This window comes from Phyllopteryx taeniolatus, chromosome 7 (genome assembly GCF_024500385.1).
Source record: "Phyllopteryx taeniolatus isolate TA_2022b chromosome 7, UOR_Ptae_1.2, whole genome shotgun sequence".
In the NCBI taxonomy this organism is placed as follows: domain Eukaryota; kingdom Metazoa; phylum Chordata; class Actinopteri; order Syngnathiformes; family Syngnathidae; genus Phyllopteryx; species Phyllopteryx taeniolatus.
The window spans coordinates 16,769,123-16,787,132 of NC_084508.1; the positions used below are offsets into that span (position 1 = coordinate 16,769,123).

At 40.1% G+C, this 18,010-nt stretch overlaps 1 protein-coding gene across 3 annotated transcripts in view; it reads left to right on the forward strand.

The window, feature by feature from the left end:
* Nucleotides 1-6: 6 nt before the first annotated feature.
* ano8b (anoctamin 8b) overlaps nt 7-18,010 on the forward strand; it is a 40,759-nt gene continuing 22,755 nt past the window's right edge. Inside the window, exons 1-3 of one of the 3 annotated variants that reach the window (XM_061778645.1) lie at nt 7-51; nt 3,375-3,402; nt 3,573-4,039. In XM_061778645.1, the coding sequence (XP_061634629.1) occupies nt 3,859-4,039 (181 nt within the window). In that variant the 5' untranslated portion in view covers nt 7-51; nt 3,375-3,402; nt 3,573-3,858. Of the gene's footprint in view, nt 52-1,985; nt 3,403-3,572; nt 4,040-18,010 lie in introns of those variants that run through there. The other 2 variants (XM_061778646.1, XM_061778647.1) reach the window with 2 other exon arrangements.

An 18,010-nucleotide genomic window follows, 5' to 3' on the forward strand; every position in this document is an offset into this window, starting at 1 on the left:
CGTCTTGAAATTCATTCCGTCCTGCTCGGGGTCCTCAGCCTTGTTACAAAGGTGAGTGCCATCGAAAAATGTAAAAACAAACGAAACATTAAAAACATCCATTGGATTTTTTTGGGGTGGTCTTGTGAATATGGTTATTAGTTTCTACTAGTGTGTTTCTGTTTATTTGCGAGCTAACATCTCTTTATCCTCAAACGTTGCTGTGTAATGGTATTGGGGTCTGCAGTCAATATGGAATGATATAGTTATCAAATATAAACTATGCACGCAGATAGATAGACTGAAGTTGCCACACTTGATTTGTAATTTCATTAGCACTTATCTCCTATTAAATAATATGAACACAGAAATTCAGGTTTCCACTGGCAGCCTGCAAAAGTTTACTCTTTTGATGTTTAAGCCATGATATGCTATCGCTGCAATGTTTGCACCTTGTTCTTTATATTTCACAATTATCTGTTACTGTTGTTGTAAGTGAGTGTTTGAATGAAAGTGTATTATGTGCCTCACGCCAGAAACACAGACAAGATTCCACACATGGTGAGTGGGACGTACAGCAGGGACATACATGTCTGTCAGTTCAAAATAATAAGAGAAAGCAAACAAACAAAAAAAAGCTACTACAAGCCATACAGGGGTCCGGGGTTGTATGAATGGCTGCACTATAAAACACACCATCCAAGGCATGTTGTGTATACACAAATGATACATGGCCTAAGATCCAGAAGCAATCTTTACCTAGGATCTCAATCATTTACAGCTGTCCATTGTGTGTAAACAACAGGAGTCAGGACAGGTGTACCCAACAGCTGTTGATCAGCACTGGACAAACATCCTTGTCTCCAACCACTATTCTGTCATAATGTTACACAAACATTGGAACAGAACATACCAAGCATCAGCTTACTGCCACGTAATCGCCAATACTGTTTGTTCATTTTCATTTTATTTTTCCATCTCGCTTATCCTCACTAGGGTCGCAGGCGTGTTGGAGCCTATCCCAGCTGTCATCGGGCGAGAGTGGGGGTACACCCTGAACTGGTCGCCAGCCAATCGTAGGGCACATATAAACAAACAACCATTCGCACTCACATTCACACCTACGGGCAATTTAGAGTTTTCAGTTAACCTACCGTGTGTGTTTTAGAGAGGAAAACGGAGTACCCGGAGAAAACCCACGCAGGCACGGGGAGAACATGCAAACTCCACACAGGGGAGGCCGGATTTGAAACCGGGCCCTCAGAACTGTGAGGCAGTTGTGCTAACAAGTAGTCCACCATGCCACCCAGTACTGTTTGTTTTGAAGAATATAAGTTTACATAAAAGACACTGATGTGTAGTGGTACAATTGCCTGACTTTGGTCCAGGCAGTGCATATTTAGTCCCTACCCACTCAGCGACAAACTGAAGCCCAATAGATTTCTTATTGTGTTGTCAAAGATAAAGTAGCCTATATTTAAGAAAATCATGTTGAATTGTATAAATTAATAGAATCATGGCAAGAAATTGATAACAATAAAGATCTCTGTGTCAGTGTACTATATGTGTGCAATATGTAGATGTGTGTTTATGATTATTGATTTACAACCCCGGCGGCACGGTGGCCGACTGGTTAGAGCGTCAGCCTCACAGTTCTGAGGTGCGGGGTTCAATCCCCGTCCCCGCCTGTGTGGGTTTTCTCCGGGCACTCCGGTTTCCTCCCACATCCCAAAAACATGCATTAATTGGAGACTCTAAATTGCCCGTAGGCATGACTGTGAGTGCGAATGGTTGTTTGTTTCTATGTGCCCTGCGATTGGCTGGCAACCAGTTCAGGGTGTACCCCGCCTCCTGCCCGATGACAGCTGGGATAGGCTCCAGCACGCCCGCGACCCTAGTGAGGAGAAGTGGCTCAGAAAATGGATGGATGGATGGATTTACAACCCCAATTCCAATGAAGTTGGGACATTGTGTTAAACAGAATACAATGATTTGCAAAGACAATATATTTAATGTTCAAACTGATAAATTTTATTGTTTTCAGCAAATCATTAACTTAGAATTTTCTCTTTTCTCTTGTAGTGTATTCAATTAAATATAGGTCGAACATGATTTGCAAATCATTGTATTCTGTTTTTATTTAGGTGTAACACACGTCACAACTTCATTGGAATTGGGGTTGTACTTGTAGGGACCATGTACAGAACACTTTAAACTCAAAATAGTAAGGATTCTTTGTGCCAGATTATAGCATTGTAACTAATTTCCTTCTGTAGTTCCTATAACAATTAAGAAAAGTGTTGAAAGGTTAAGTTAAAAGACATTAGGAGGGCTATATGCATATAGTATAGATACATACATACATACATACCTGTACAGTAACAAAGTGCATTCTCAAAATATGCCCACATGGATTGCATTACTCACATCTAGTGCATTTAAAAAATGTTTTTTAAAATAAATGCTTGAGGCCAGCAATTACAGCACATGTAATTGTACTAAATGGGAAGCTGCAGTGTTGGGAGTAACAAATTACATGTAACAATTTTAGGTAATTCAATTACAAAATGTATGTATTTGTCATCCATTATATTCCTGGGAGAAAATATGTAATTAAACAGTGTTACACAAATGTAACAGTTGCTTTTGGAAATTTCCATGATTACAATTTTAGTTACATTTGAAAAAGTGCCACAAAAACTAGATTTTTTTTCATATCACTTCTTCATTCTAAAGCCGACACTTGTGATTGGCTCTCTGTTCACGTGCCATTCGGATGTAGTCTCAAACATGACCTCAAAGTGTTACCTTGTAATACAATCAGTTTATTTGAGATTTTGAAAAGGTTAAACTTTTAAACACAAAACAAAATTGACTTTTTTGAACGGTTTCATCTTTATAATTTTTGACTTTATTGATGGAACGTTCACTTATCTGGGTTGTCATATGTAGCAATATTGCCTAAATTGTGCACATTTGTCATTCGTCAACATGTTATGGTATGCTGGTTTTCCACATGCTGTATACATAATGCAAGAGACACATTTAAAAAATATATTTATTTACTTTTTATCATATTTTGCTATCAGGTTATTATTAGTGTAAACATTTGTTTTTGCTTAATTTCAAAATAGTTATCTATGGGTTTAATCCACTTGTTTTTCGTATTTTTTTGAACATCCAAGGGTCGTGTTGGTACATTCATTAAAAATCAAGAAAAAGTATTCAAAATATAATACAATATAATTAGCTATATCACTTTGAGAAAGTAATTGAAATCGTTACACTACTTATACATTTTCAACAGGGTAACTTTTAATTTCAACCAATTACATTTTATTTTAATTGTGACTTAATAAAGCTATTGTTTTTTGTTTCCCCCCCATGCTAACAAGTTGATACCCGCTTTTGCACCCCTTTGCTGTAAGTATGTATTCACAGAATTGATAACTGCCCTTGCATTTGTGGATTTGATAATTGTATATATTTAGTCCGTGACCTTTGATTTCTGATTGTGACATTCCACTATTAACCATCATGAAAATGCTCATTTTCTCCATAACATACGGCTAATGTGGTGAATTGTCCTGAAGGTGCGTGTGGCCCAGCCCCCTTTCCGCCCCCCCGCTCCCCTCGCCCCTCTCTTGGTCCCGCCCCAGTAGTCATCGCGGGGTGGCTCTCCATGGAACCTCGCATCCTGTTCCACAGTCCCACCGCCGCACCGTCACAGACAACCTTCACGCCACATTCACACTCATTGAACACCCAACTCCACCGCCGCGCCGTTCCCATGCTCTGCCCTCACCCTGAGATGCGACAGCCCTGCTCGATCGCCAGGAGAATCCCCTCAGCACGCGTCGCTCCTCGCGGATAGAGAGCATGCCCGACGCGGGGACGCAAGGCGCCGCAGCCCCGGTGGCGGCCGCCGCCGGTGGCGGTGCGACAGCGGCCGGCGACGGATCCGAGAGCAGCCGCCACCGACACCGAACGCAGCAGGCAGAGGCGGAGAGGCCGGAGACGGTCGCTACCCCGCCGCTAAGCTCCGGCTCCGGTGTACTGGGTAAGTTTGGCCGGCCGGGACGATCGCAGTGTGCGGGCAGGTGGATTGTGGGATGGCTGGAAACGAGACGAGCGTCAGACACTTCGAGGCAGCCTTCTTTTGTCTGCACCGTGCTGCCTTAAATTAGCTCCAGATTACACTGGACGTCTGTAAAAAAATAAAAAATAAAAAAATAAAAAAACACAACAACCTTTCACCTGTTCTTGTCGCTGATATCAGCGATATAAATCATAAAGGATGGAAAATGGCCATTTGTGAACCTAGTCTGCCTTTGACCTTCTGGTGTCTGTTATTGTGGTGGATCATGCTGTACTGTACCTCCACTGCATTTATGGGCTTATCCAAGCCAGTTGGGTTTTATTTTAGAAGGGATTCGCTTCTGTGTGGTAATTGTGAGAGCTTCCTTCCCTCCTAGTAACCAAATGTTTAACAACTTCATGATGTCATCCAGGGATTTCTAACCTATGCACTGAGTGGCTGTGGTCTACTTCACAGTTATTGCCCCAGTGCAAGTTGTTATGCTATTTGTTAGCAATGCAAACGGTTTCGGTGCAACTCTGTGTTGTATACATCTCATCGCATTCAAATAGGTTTGTCTGATTTGGCGACAGCATGAAAACACCTCATCATAGCTGTCTTTTTAACAATAGCACAATATTTTCTAAACAGACCAATTATTAGACAGGGTCTAGTTTCAGCTATGGAGGCAGGTTTGTTTTCCTGTGTGCGGGTTGCAGACTGCAAGTGCTGCTGCAGAGTGATGCGGTAGACTGTCAGGCACTGCGAGTGCCTGCTGGAGGTAACCTGAGAAGACTGCTGCTGACTGGAAGAGAAGACTGATGTCATCTGGTGGAGGTGGTGGCACCCAGTAGTTTCCAGTATACAGTAGTGTCAAGCTGAGCCAACTTTGTTTTGAGGGGCAGCAGTGGCCTTGTAGTTAAGAATGCAGCATGTGACCAAAGGACCCCAAGCGTAAATCCCAGACATCGGTGGAGTTCAAAATCCAGAGATCAAATGCGCAGACAGGACAATACAAAAGATGTTAAATGTATCTCAATACTGTATCTGATAGGAAGGTTGAGAGCTAATTGCAGTGTGTTTCGTCAGGTTTTCTAATTCCCCCCCCCCCCCATGAGTTAAGTTCCTTTTTAATTCGCCCACAGATAAATTCCCTTAAGGGCTGTCCCCAAAATCTTTGGTTTGACATAGCACATATTAGAAAATACATAGATGAATGTTTGTTGATTCTCCATTTGTATTCAATGTTGCAATTTTAAGAGAGACAATCAAATCCAACCCATGCTTTTAATTTTGATACGCCTACAAAATACACACCAGCCACCAAATTAATAAAATGCAAGTATGGAACAAACATGCTGCTTTTACAAAGACAACTTGAAATGCCTGGTCGTTGTTGTAGACAACCATGATCATGCATCCTACATGTTTTTGATTAGCTCATTCATTCCAGTACACAAGTGGATAGAAACAGATATCATCAACCAGTTAACACCTTGACAAAAACTGTTGAAAATCGAACACATTTCTTAACATTGAAGGAAGCACCATGTTTTACATGTTGTGATCCCATGTACTCTAATACACAAAATCTGACAACTGTTTTGGCAAATCTTTTTCTGACAGAGTAAGCAAGGAAGCAATCTTGTCTTTGTGGGTCTTTATTACAAGAGTTTTTTTTAAATTAAATTATTAGTTTACAACTTGTATTGACAGTAAAATATGTATTCTAATGGCTTGGTTATTGTACTTAGCTGTGTCTCTTATGTACAGCGTCTTATCTTAGCCACTGAATTTGGGGGGACTGAATGCACTGGTGAAATTTGTTGATACTATAGTATTGTATCACTTTAGATTGAGCAGGTGTACTTAGTGTGTGTCTGGTGATTGTAGCTAAAATATAGGTAATATAGTTCGAGGTACTGGAAATCCAATAAAACAATATCTTTTAAGAACAAGTACTGAAAATACCGAACTAATGTTCAAGTTTCTGTTTTGGAGTTGTAATGTACATCTGATTTTTAGATGTTCATGTCAGAAGTGTGTGTTATAAATCTGAAGCATTTATTGGCCTCGTGAGAACTGTTACCACTATGTAACTGGGGATTTTGTCACTTGGGTATTGAGAGTGATGGATCCGGACTGGCGGGGCTTCAGTGGGATTACCATCATGATATCTCATCTCAGCTGTGACATGTGTCGGTGTCAGTCATCCAGCACTGCACCAAAGCCGGGTAATTTCTCCAACTGAGATTTTTGGGTTCTGCTTGCAAGGATTTTCCTCACCAAAGGCTTGAATCGTCGCCTCTTGCCTCCGCCTCATTTTCCTAATCCCATCACAGTTGATTTGGATGACTTTGTTCCTGTCTTCCTACTTTCATCACACAAATGCCATTTTTCATCCCTTCAAAGATTTATTAAGCAGCCATCATGAGAAAAACTTACATAAAAATCTCAACAATTAGTTGGGGTTTCCTCAGGGGCCACTGTTGATAGAGAGAGTCTATGTAGTGGAAATCAGGTCATGTCATTTATGGATGTCCAATTAGCCAGCCGAGATACAGTGAGATACATACAAGAACGAAAAGTGCAATCAGATCATGTTTCAGATGGAAATTTGGATCTCTCTGTTCATTCTTGTAAGTTAATTCCAGTTATGACCTTGTTGATCTGAGGATGCACAGTTTGAGGCTTGAGCTTCTGTGGTGTTGACAGCAGAAAAGTGGACACCATTAGAGTTCATAATTCTTTGGCAATTTTTCAATTTCACTTTGACACTGCAGCAAAATATTAATATTTAACCTTTTAAAATATTTGTTGGGCAGGTCCAGTACTAATTATTTTAATGATTTGTGTTCTTCATGACAAGTGAGTGAGGCTTAGTCTACTTCTCCAATGACTTATCACCTAACTGCCATCTTTTATCTTATGTACCTAATTTGTCATGGGAAAGAATCTTGATTTATTTAATCTGTTTGGTAAATGGCGAATGTTATCTGTGCAGTAGTTGACAAACCACTATGGTATTTGCTTTGGCATTCTATTGCTTATTTGTGCAAAAACAATCATGACAATAGCCTGCATAATAATAGGTTGTTTTTGTCGATTGTGTTCAATTATTTGTCAAATCGTCATATGTTTTGAAGGAAGTGAAGAAGAGAAACTGAGTTGACTATTTGGCTGTAACAGCAGGGGCGCTGTTGGTTCAGTAACTAATTCAATGAAAAATGGAAGGTCCAGTCGGCGGCAGCGGGGTGATTCAAAATGTGAACTCATCTATGAGCTCAATGCCTGCTGTTATTAGATGCACTTTACAGTCTGCAAAATGTATTCGTAAAATCTGTCAAGCAGAGATTTGTTCTCTTGACTTACTCTCCTTTCCTGCCTTTGCTTTGTTTCTGAGATTTTGAGTCAGGTTCCTGTTCACGCAGATCACTTAAGTACTGTTGCGCAGAGCAGAACTAGGGGTGAAAGCAGCGTATTGAATTGTTTTATTTGCCCAGCGGCAGTCATAGTAAGGCAATGGTTTTGCGTCCTCCCACAGCACTCAAATGAAGGGGCTGATGTTATGTGAAACGCAATGGCAATGCCAGTGCTGTGTTGCACCCTAATGACTTCCACCTTAACGTCTCTCTCCCTCTATGGATCTCTTATTGTATCTACCATATGCGCCACAGAGAACATATATCCTGTTCTTTCCCTTTGAACTAAGGGAATATTTGAGGCAGGTCATTAAGATGACTTGGAAACTAATGTCTTAGTGGGATAATGCTTATGTTTATTACACACCTATTGAGGCTATAAAAGAATACAGTAGGAGTTGTTCAGTGTGTGGTAAATATTGTTAGTGCTACAATCAATTTGATTGATTTTCTCTCGATGTATTTTACTGGGCATAGTATGAAGGGTGGGAAATAAAATAGCCAGACACACATTATTTCTAAACGGTTCATTTTCATCTTAAACATCTTGTCTTTTTAGCAGAAAACTGTGGTATTGCTTTTCCATTATTAATTGTGAATGCTGAATTAATGATGTTCGCCTGCCATTAAATAAATATAAGCTTGTCATTGGCCTGTAACATTACACAAATCCCAAATTTAAGAATCAATAGGTGTTTGGAGTGATACAGCTTTCTGATGTCTGAAGGAAGTGTGCTGCTGTTAGGTATGTGTCGAATGCTTTTAGCATTTATTTGCACAATAACTTTAAGAAGGATTAACTGTCTCTCAGCATTTATGCAAGTTACAATAACAATAAATAAGTTTGTTCTGTTCGACTGATCAAGTCTGATTCTCAATAAACCTCAATTATAATACTAAGAAACCACAGCGGATGCTTAAAAACTCCACTGTGACACAGTAAAACTGTTCCGGCATAAAAGGGATACAGATTTTCCGTTCTGTTTGACCTAACAGCTGAACAGGACAGCCCCCCCCCCCCAAAAAAAACTGCTACGCCACCTGACCTTTACCCTGGAAATCCTAATCAGGTCAATTACTTCTGCTCATGGTGTCAGTGAAAGCTGGCAATGTAGTAACAAATACTTTATCAATAGTTTATAAAAATGAATCAATCCATAACTGCCTAAAAGTGTCAACCCAAAACAACCTTTGGTATTGTTTTGTTTCATTAATGGAGGATGTAATTTGGTGTGTCTTCATGGTAGCACAGAAGGACAAATTGATACACTTCTAAGCATCATTAGGAAAATTCTACAGCAAACTGAGAGCACAGACAAACACAAAGTGTTCAGGAAGTTACAAACCCTTCTTTAAGATGTGATAAGGCATATGTTGTGCCCGGTGGCGATTTATCTGCCCTGGATTCTCAATTTTTAGTGGATTTATCACCACAGATAATGGATCATTGCTTCTAGCCATCCAACTTCTAAATCACCATTTCTGTTTTCTTGCCATTAAGTTGATCAAACTGAAGCAGAAAATGATGTTGCACAGCCTGCAGCTTAATATACTTGAAGCACAGATGGCATGCTGCTTCGTGCAGAATTTCTACCATGTCGCATCTGTTATTTTAGACTTCATTCAATGCAATCAGAGGAGATTCACTAACCATCGACCTCCTTCTATGTGTCATTGATATTGTAGAGAAAAATGCATTGGGTAGGCCTGTGATTTGTTTATCCTGTGACATTTTTTGTAGTTGCTAAGCAAAGCCGGGAGCATTCCAAAGACCAGGGTGAGGAATGCTATGTGGAGTTTCACATTAGCCACTTGACAGCCTCCAGAGGAGACTTGAGAGAATGACAATGAGTCAAACGGCTCATAATAGAAGAGGGGATGCTAACAAACACTAAGACAGTGATGAACAAGGGAAGCACTGGGATCTGTTATGAAATAAATTCATCCATTTTCTGTAGCGCTTCTTCTCACAGGGTCGTGGGTCAGGCAAGGGGCAGGGTACACCCTGGATTGGTTGCCAGCCAATCGCAGGGCAATGCAACAAACAAAAATAGTGCCTTCACAATGATAATAATGCTCAGAGAGGTATAAATGTAAAAAATATTTCATACGTTAGTATTATTTCTATTGAATTAAAATTGAGCATTATCTGTGTAAAGGTAATTTAAACATCCCTTGAATTTGGATCGCATGAGTGAGTGCAGAACTATTTTCTGAGTGTGTATAAACTCTTGCCCTCCATCAGCTCTTTTTTTCTTTTCTTCCTTCTGTTACGCTGGCCAATTAATATACAGTATTTATGGAGTAGATTCCTCTAATTTCACCTATGTAAGTCACTTTCACTCAGCTAATTTTCAGCCTATTTGTCCTACTTGTTGCAGTTGATAGCTGTTTGATGGGATCATGGTGGTCACTGTAGAATCGAAATCAGTACTCGGCAGCCTCTGGGATTTATCGCTGACTGAAGTGTGTCGAGCGGGTGATTTATATGCAGCTTTGCAATAGGATAAACAACACATTAACATTAACAATAGAGCCCGCAGCTGGAGATGACAGATACAAGCTTCACCATGGTTTCTCCTCTGAGATGTCCCCAAAATAATTTCTATGAAAAGTAATTTTCCTTTTCTAATCTGTTTTCCTTGTTGATGTAGAAGCTCAAAGGTTGGAAACATTAGTCACTAGGTGCCTCAATTTATTATGTCATGGTTGAGATCCCAATAACGCCACAGCATTTAACCTTAAGAAATGGTCATGCCTGCAAGGAGCTGCAATGTTATACTATAAATTGGGCTGTCAATGACACATAAAAACTGCAATATACACTCACATTTATGATTCATCTCTGTGATCATCACTCTAAATTGTACACCAAGGCAGGTTTGCTATTAAGTACTTTATATCACTGTTGTTCAGTAACTATAAGTAGATTGGGGTGGAGTTTTATATGCATGAAAATGAATTTCAGTTGTTGCTGTTTACAATTTTACAACTCATAACGAACAAGGAAACAAATGTGTAAACAGTTTCAGGTGTGTATCGCTGATTTTTGTTTAATTTATTTTAGCAATGTTATGATAATAATGATACTGTTTCATCTTTGTTTATAAAAATATTGATTTTTATTATTATGCTTTTTCTAATTAGCAACATCAGAGTGGGACTATTAGAATCCCCTCTTAATATGATCCACTGCAATTTAACATCACTAAAAAACTACAACCAAAATAAATATGTATAGTGGTCTCTTCAAGTCATTCATCAATAGCAACACTATTCTTATAAAGACTAGTCAATAAAAAAAGGCAATTACCGTGTTTTTTTTAAATCATAGAAAATTAGCTTCTTTGCCCTTATCTTAAGAGGGTTCCTTTACATAATGACATGACCACATCAGACCTAAACTGTCACATCATTTGTGTAGTTTGGTTTCTAGTCACTCACAACTTACTACAATACTTCACAACTATCCTTGCTACTTATATTGTCCTAAATGTGCTTATTTTCTATTTTCATTTCCAGTCAGTATATTTCTAACGTTCTTCAATATTTTTTTTCTGAAACCCGCTGAGGTAAAGGAGTCGTGAGGAAAAACTGCATTGATCGGCTTTTAGCTTCTTTTCTGAAAGCACCCGGAATCAAAGCTGCCTCAGTCATCAATGGTGTCTTCCTCTGCCTGCCATTGAGGTTGGATGGAAATGGAATGAGGAATGATGCACTAATGCATAATAATTACTGGCTCCTCTGCTTATTGACCTCACTCCCTTTCCGCCTAAAGAGGATCACGTAATCACACAGATTGGTTAGGTCACAGACGTCAAATTGTGCTGAAGTCGCTGAATTGATTCGATTTTGTTGCTATTGTGCCCAGCAGCGTTTCTGATGGTCTCACTTTAGCAGAGGCTCTGATTATATAATGATTATAATTATCATCTAAACCCCCAAGGCACTGGCTCAAAACAAAGCCAATCTCACTCGTAAATTCAACTCACAATAACATAACTAAGGCCTAAATAGGTGCGACTCTGAAAACAAGCAGTATTGTCAACTGAATTTACTGCTCTTAAAGCTGATACAGTCACATCCAGACCCTTGAAGTAGAAACATTTTACACCATAGCTCTCCCATGAATGGGCATAATTTTGCATTTTATGTTATTTTATTGTTTGTGTCACTCATCTTGATGTCGTTTTAGTACTATTTGACATCTGGATACTTAAGGTGGTTTGTGCTCTTCATAAGGGACACAATGTACAATACTTCATTTGTTTCAACAGTGTTTGTCGCATGAACTGGAAATGCTGTGCATGTGCAATGAATGTAAACGTCACCCATTTCAACACTCACGCTGTCCTTTTTACTCGTTTTTTGAAGACAGGCCAGTCAGTGGCTCAGAGTAATCATTTTACCCCATAGTGTTATGAGATTAATTGGTAAGACTTAATTTATTATATTTTTCATACACTACTACGTAGGTAAAACTATTGGGACACTACAGCTACAGGAACGGAAAATGGAACTAACCTTGAAAGACAGAAGTGGCTACTAGGTCACAGGACATTGGTATAAGTGTAATCTACATTCTGTTGTTGTGAGTTCATTTGAAATCCTTTTCTCTGCAAGTCTGGCTGTTGCCCACTATGCAAGGAGGAGCCTTGTTTGCTGCACAAAGGCAGTTATTCATCCTACTGTCTTCATCATCACCACGTTTACGCTTATTCAAAATGTGTAATCTCTACATTCAACCGAAAGGAGAAGTGTTCATGTGTCACATAGGCACAAAATGGATTCACCACATTCCTGGTGTTTCTTACCTGGATAAATACAGACAGGTCCTATCCCCTTTTCACCTCACTTTAATAATATATAGCGCAGATAAATCGCTCATGGTTTTGCAGTATCATCCTAATAAACCAGCTGAATGAAACAGAGTGATGCAGCAAAGATCGGCCACTGTGCTGCTGCTTAGTCATATTTAAGCAATCTGAAAGCAAATATGTTGCTAATGTTTATTTCATTGAGTTTACATTATATCGACAAGGTTATGTTGCATAGTTCGTTGCCTGAATGGGCTGCTGTCAAAATTGAAACTATACTAAACCTAAACACGCTTTAAAGTTGTTGTTGCGACTTTCTACTTGTCTCAACAGGGCTCCCTGCAGCGAGTCACTCGCTCTATTTGTTTGGCACAGTTTTTACACCAGATGCCCTTCTGACGCAACCCACCTTTTTTTAATCATATATTTTTTTTTTTAATCAGGGCTTGGGACCGATTGTGGCTCGGTATTGGGGCACTGGTATGGTTATGGAATCTGTGCCATCTGCACAAAAGGCAGAAGCATGTACTACTATAATATCAGTGCCCTAAACGCACTTTAAAGTAGATAAGTGTAAATGGGAATTGCTGTAGACTTCATATGCACCTGACCAGTTTTAGTTAAAACTAAAAAATAATAATGATTAAAAAAAATCTTAGGCTATTCATGACCAACAGAGACACATTCTTTCCATAACTCCAGAGAGCAAGCAGTAGATCCCCATTTCGTATGCAAATGACAGTTTTTCATTGTTTGTGTTGATGCTCTATGGGGTTTCTTTGGACACTTTTTGACATGTAACTTACAAATTTTTTTACCAGATCATTCTTATCCAAAACTCTGCAAAAAAAGGTGATATGTTCAAGTTCCACTGCAAACCGTAAAGTGGGGAAAAATATTAAAGTTTGGATTGATTAATGTTGAGATCCCCATGCAAGGATTTTCTCCGGGCACTCCGGTTTCCTCCCACATCCCAAAAAACATGCATGGTAGGTTAATTGAAGACTCTAAATTGCCCATAGGTGTGAATGTGAGTGCGGATGGTTGTTTGTTGATATGTGCACTGCGATTGGCTGGCAACCAGTTCAGGGTGCCCGATGATAGCTGGGATAGGCTCCACCACTCCTGCGGCCCTTGTGAGGATAAGCGGCTCAGAAAATGGATGGATGGATGGAATGTTGTGATCCCTATTTGATTGAGCAAGGCACTGAACCGTCACGGCACCGAGCCTTGAGTTGAAATGGAGCGGCATTGCTGTGTGCCATCAGACGGCGCTAGTAATAGGAGAGGGGTTGGCGGATTGATTTCAAAGTACAAACAGCAATACACACACATGAATAGAAGACTATATAAATGCTAGAAGACATCTATGCACTGTAGCAGCCCGACTAAGTGGCGTCCCAATGTGGCGGCCACATTGGTGGGGTCAACGTTCTTATCAAAGGGAATGCATTGACATTAAAAAGAAATATGAGCGAAGCTTGGTCATTTCCCAACCAATTTTCTTGAGGTTTACTGTTTTGTCAACATTACAGCATGTGCTATTACTGCAGAAAATTTGAAAAAAGAGCCACAAAAATCTTTTTTACCGAGGCTATGACAGTTCATTCCCATTTCCCTTATTGTGAATGTACGGCATTCTGTGCAGCCATATGAAGCACAATGTGAAGGGATCCTTGTTATTTTGGTTTTCGTTCCATCCACAAATATGGACTGCGCAGACACATTGCCCCTACTAGTTTAGCATTGCCATAGGCACGCAGCAATAGACCAACAAGAGGGAAAAGCATCCATGCTGTTCCCTGGTAGACTGGTTACTATACTGGATGTATCTTAATGAACAGGATTGTAGACATAAAAGCAAAGAAAAGGAACAGACTTTGCTGTGAAAATGATATGAGAGTGGCACTTTCCAAGGTGAAAGGCAACAGCAGAATCCACATTCATTTACAGTACATTTTCATTGAATCGGATTGTGTGTTTTTTTTGTTTCTTTGTGAATTTAATTTTTGTGGGTTTTGTTCTTCGAACTCAGTGATTTTGTGTGCAACCGATGTTTGGTTCATTTTGAGCACAAATAAAATATATAACTGTTTTGAATTTGAAATAAACCAGATTTATCCATCCATCCTTCCATTATCTGAGCCGCTTCTCCTCACTAGGGTCGCGGGCATGCTGGAGCCTATCCCAGCTGTCATCGGGCAGGAGGCGGGGTACACCCTGAACTGGTTGCCAGCCAATCGCAGGGCACATAGAAACAAACAACCATTTGCACTCACAGTCATGCCTACGGGCAATTTAGAGTCTCCAATTAATGCATGTTTTGGGATGTGGGAGGAAACCGGAGTGCCCGGAGAAAACCCACGCAGGCACGGGGAGAACATGCAAACTCCACACAGGCGGGGACGGGGATTGAACCCTGCACCTCAGAACTGTGAGGCTGACGCTCTAACCAGTCAGCCACCGTGCCGCCTAAACCAGATTTATTTTTTTTCAATTATGAGGGGTTTTGTGAAAGTGCAGATTAAACTTGTAAGGTTCACTCCGTCCACCGAGGTTAAGAACCACAGCTTTATGGACATTGCTTTGTGCACTAGGGCACAGTCCTGTTGGAACTGACTTTCCATAAACTGTTCCCACAAAGTTGGAGGCATAAAGATTTTTTGTATGTCTAAGTCCTTGTCCAAAACATAGATGTTGAAATCATTGCCGGCATGAAGGAAAGCTGTAGAATGGACTGTTTTTTTTTCCAAATGCCTCGAGAATGTTACCTTGAATTTGGATTGACAGCTCCTTTTTCTTTACCCAAGACATCCAAGTCACAGTTTCTTCTGCTTCATCTTTGCGTGTCAAGCATTTATTGTGGACAGTTCAGATTTGATGACTCACTGCTTTGTTTGTACAGTGTGTTCATATTCTGTCCTTGACATGTTTGCGTGTGTGCATTTTTCGCTAGCATATTTGTGTGCGAGCGTCTGTGCAAGCGTGTGAGTGTGAGTGTAGTCATGCGGACAGTTGGTAGCAAGTTTGAAATGGAACTTGTCATCCGTAATGTTGGTTTATCGTACAGAGTTGACAGCTGGATAGAGTACTCAAAACTGAGCCTCTTACTGATTTTATGTTCATTATTTGTTTCATTTACCCTCTTTACCTGTAACCTCTTTCCCAATATTGTCTGCTCGTAGCTCTATCAGGCTATCTGGCTTCAGTATTCTGTGTCTGTATCACTATTATTATGCATCAATGAAAGTCATATTTACTAAGCTGTTGTGGAAGTTTTGCCATCGTCTTCAGCTTCCCGTTTCCAGCCACCCCACCCCCCCAAAAAAAACAAAAAACAACAACAAAAAGAAACACTTTATTTGTTGATTAGTTCGTCATGCCGGTGTGAAACTGAGGATTCAGGTCTCAAAAGACAGCTTTTTGTTTCCCTAATGCTGTATGTAGACATTTGGAAAACTACAATGACAACAAAGTTCTTTTGTATTTTATTTTAGATTGCAGTTAGAAGAAAACTAGATTTGATATATACTATTTTTTTTTTCATTTTATGCCCATGACTGCATTTACAAGAATGTCTTCCACTGGGTATGATGACATGCTGTTTTTATATTTAACGATATGTGTTGGCACGGGGGCACTTTGCTAATTTTTAGCAGCATTTGTTGTCCTTTGAATCTGCTGAAACATGACTGACTGTAATCTGAAAGCTTCTTTGTGAGTTTCGGAATGATAAAGTTGTATTGATCTTTTAAACGCAATGCTCCTTATGATGTTGGCTATATACAACACTATTTCCATTCTTCTTTGCCTCGTTTTATTGATTAGCAATATTGTACTTTTTCTCTGCTCTCATCTCTGGTCAAGTGGGGAAAATACATACCGACAAGCAGGCCAAATTTGAGCAATTTCCCTTCCTTGCAAACAAAGTCAGCAAGGGGTCTAAAAGATTATCCTGGGCGATTATCCTGTGGTGTGGAGTGTGTTAAAAACAGAGGTGGGACTAAGTCTTTGCCCTCAAGTCCCGAGTATGAATGTTAAATCTATGGTTAACACCGACTTTGATCAAGTCACAGACGTCGTGATTGTGACGTAAAACAGAATGATAGCCAGTTGGGAAGCGACCTGAAGCTCAGGCTGTTGCAGGACACAACTAGAGGAGCAACTGGTTGTCTTGGTCTTGAGTGTTTGTATGTGTTTGCTACTTCTATTTCTTCTTGTACAACTACTCTCTCTTCTTCTCTGTTGTTTTGCGTCAGTCCGGATGGCCGGTGGCAACATGCTGCCTCTCACATGTCAGACTTGGTGCTACGACAAACAGAGTTATGTGTGTGGTATGCTCTGTTGGTCATCTCAAGTACACCACACACATTTTCCCTGTCGTGTGAGGTCTGCAAATTAGTTATTTTAGGTATTAGTGTACCCTTGTTTAGTGCTGTAAATGTATGCATTTTATTTTTTCAAATTAAGCCTATACCAATACATAGATTGTACCAGTGTGGAAGATGAAACTAAATTGCTGCAGTCGCGCATAGAGAGCAGCCACTTATCAAGGAGCATCACACAGCAGGATTTCAAGGGTCTGTGACCTTAATTTTACTGTTTCATCTGTGGCTTCACCCTATTATCTGCCACTTTCTATCTCAGGCTCATGGCCGTGTTCACATACTGTACCTGTACGGACAGCACAGATGGAAACATGTTCTTTCCCAGTTATTCCATTCCTGGGAATCGTTTGTTTGCTTGCCTTACGATTCCGCTCAATGATTCCTCTTATGTTGCAAAGGAGTGATGCCGTCACACGCAGGTAGTGCACCGTATTTGAGTTCTGAACTTTGACTCCAACCTGGCTTCAAGGCAGAAGCACTCTAAAGTTTGGCTATATTTCACCAAGAAAATGATTAAGATAAGATTAGATAACCTCTATTAGTCCCAAAATTGTGAATTATACTGGGCCAACTTTTGCAGAACTTTAATTTCATCAAAGAGGGGAATACTTCCAATATGCAGAGACAGTTTTTGTTCGATCATATATAATGACATATTTAATGATAGTGACATCAATGATATATAAAATATATTATTTTGTTCCTTCAGCAAAGAGAATAAGTAAGGAACTGGATCGATAAGTAGTATCAATAATGGAATTGGAATCGCTAAATTCTTATCAATTCCCATCCCTAATGGCTGCACATACACATGAACCAGAGAGCAGCTCAGATCATAGAGAAATACTATACTCATGGCACCAGGTGGATCTCCGATAAGAATTTCTCCCTGGGTGCGTCTCTCTTGCTTGGAGTACTGCAGATGCTTTCTGTAATTGCTGCTAGTCCTATAGTGCAAGTCCTCCTGCTCATCATGGATTTTGTAATCTCTTGCCTAATAAACAGTCATACCATTAAGGGGCGGGTTGACCTCTATTCGCAAACAATTGCACGCTAGTTGAGCACTTATGAATATTGCCGACCCATTATTATCAATGAAGCAAAGCAGCTGGACACAGTGAGACATCGTCAAGTTGGGGGTTGCATGGATGGGTACACAATTTCTTTGCGTGGAATTTGACAGTTAATTCAAGATTTTTTCCCATGGTTGTGTTGTTAGTCACAAGCACCTCCGGAGGTACAAAGGGGTATTACCAGGGGTGGCATCTACATTTCAAATAGAGTCGCAGCTGTTAACCTTAAATACGGTGGCCTGGAAGTGCGAAA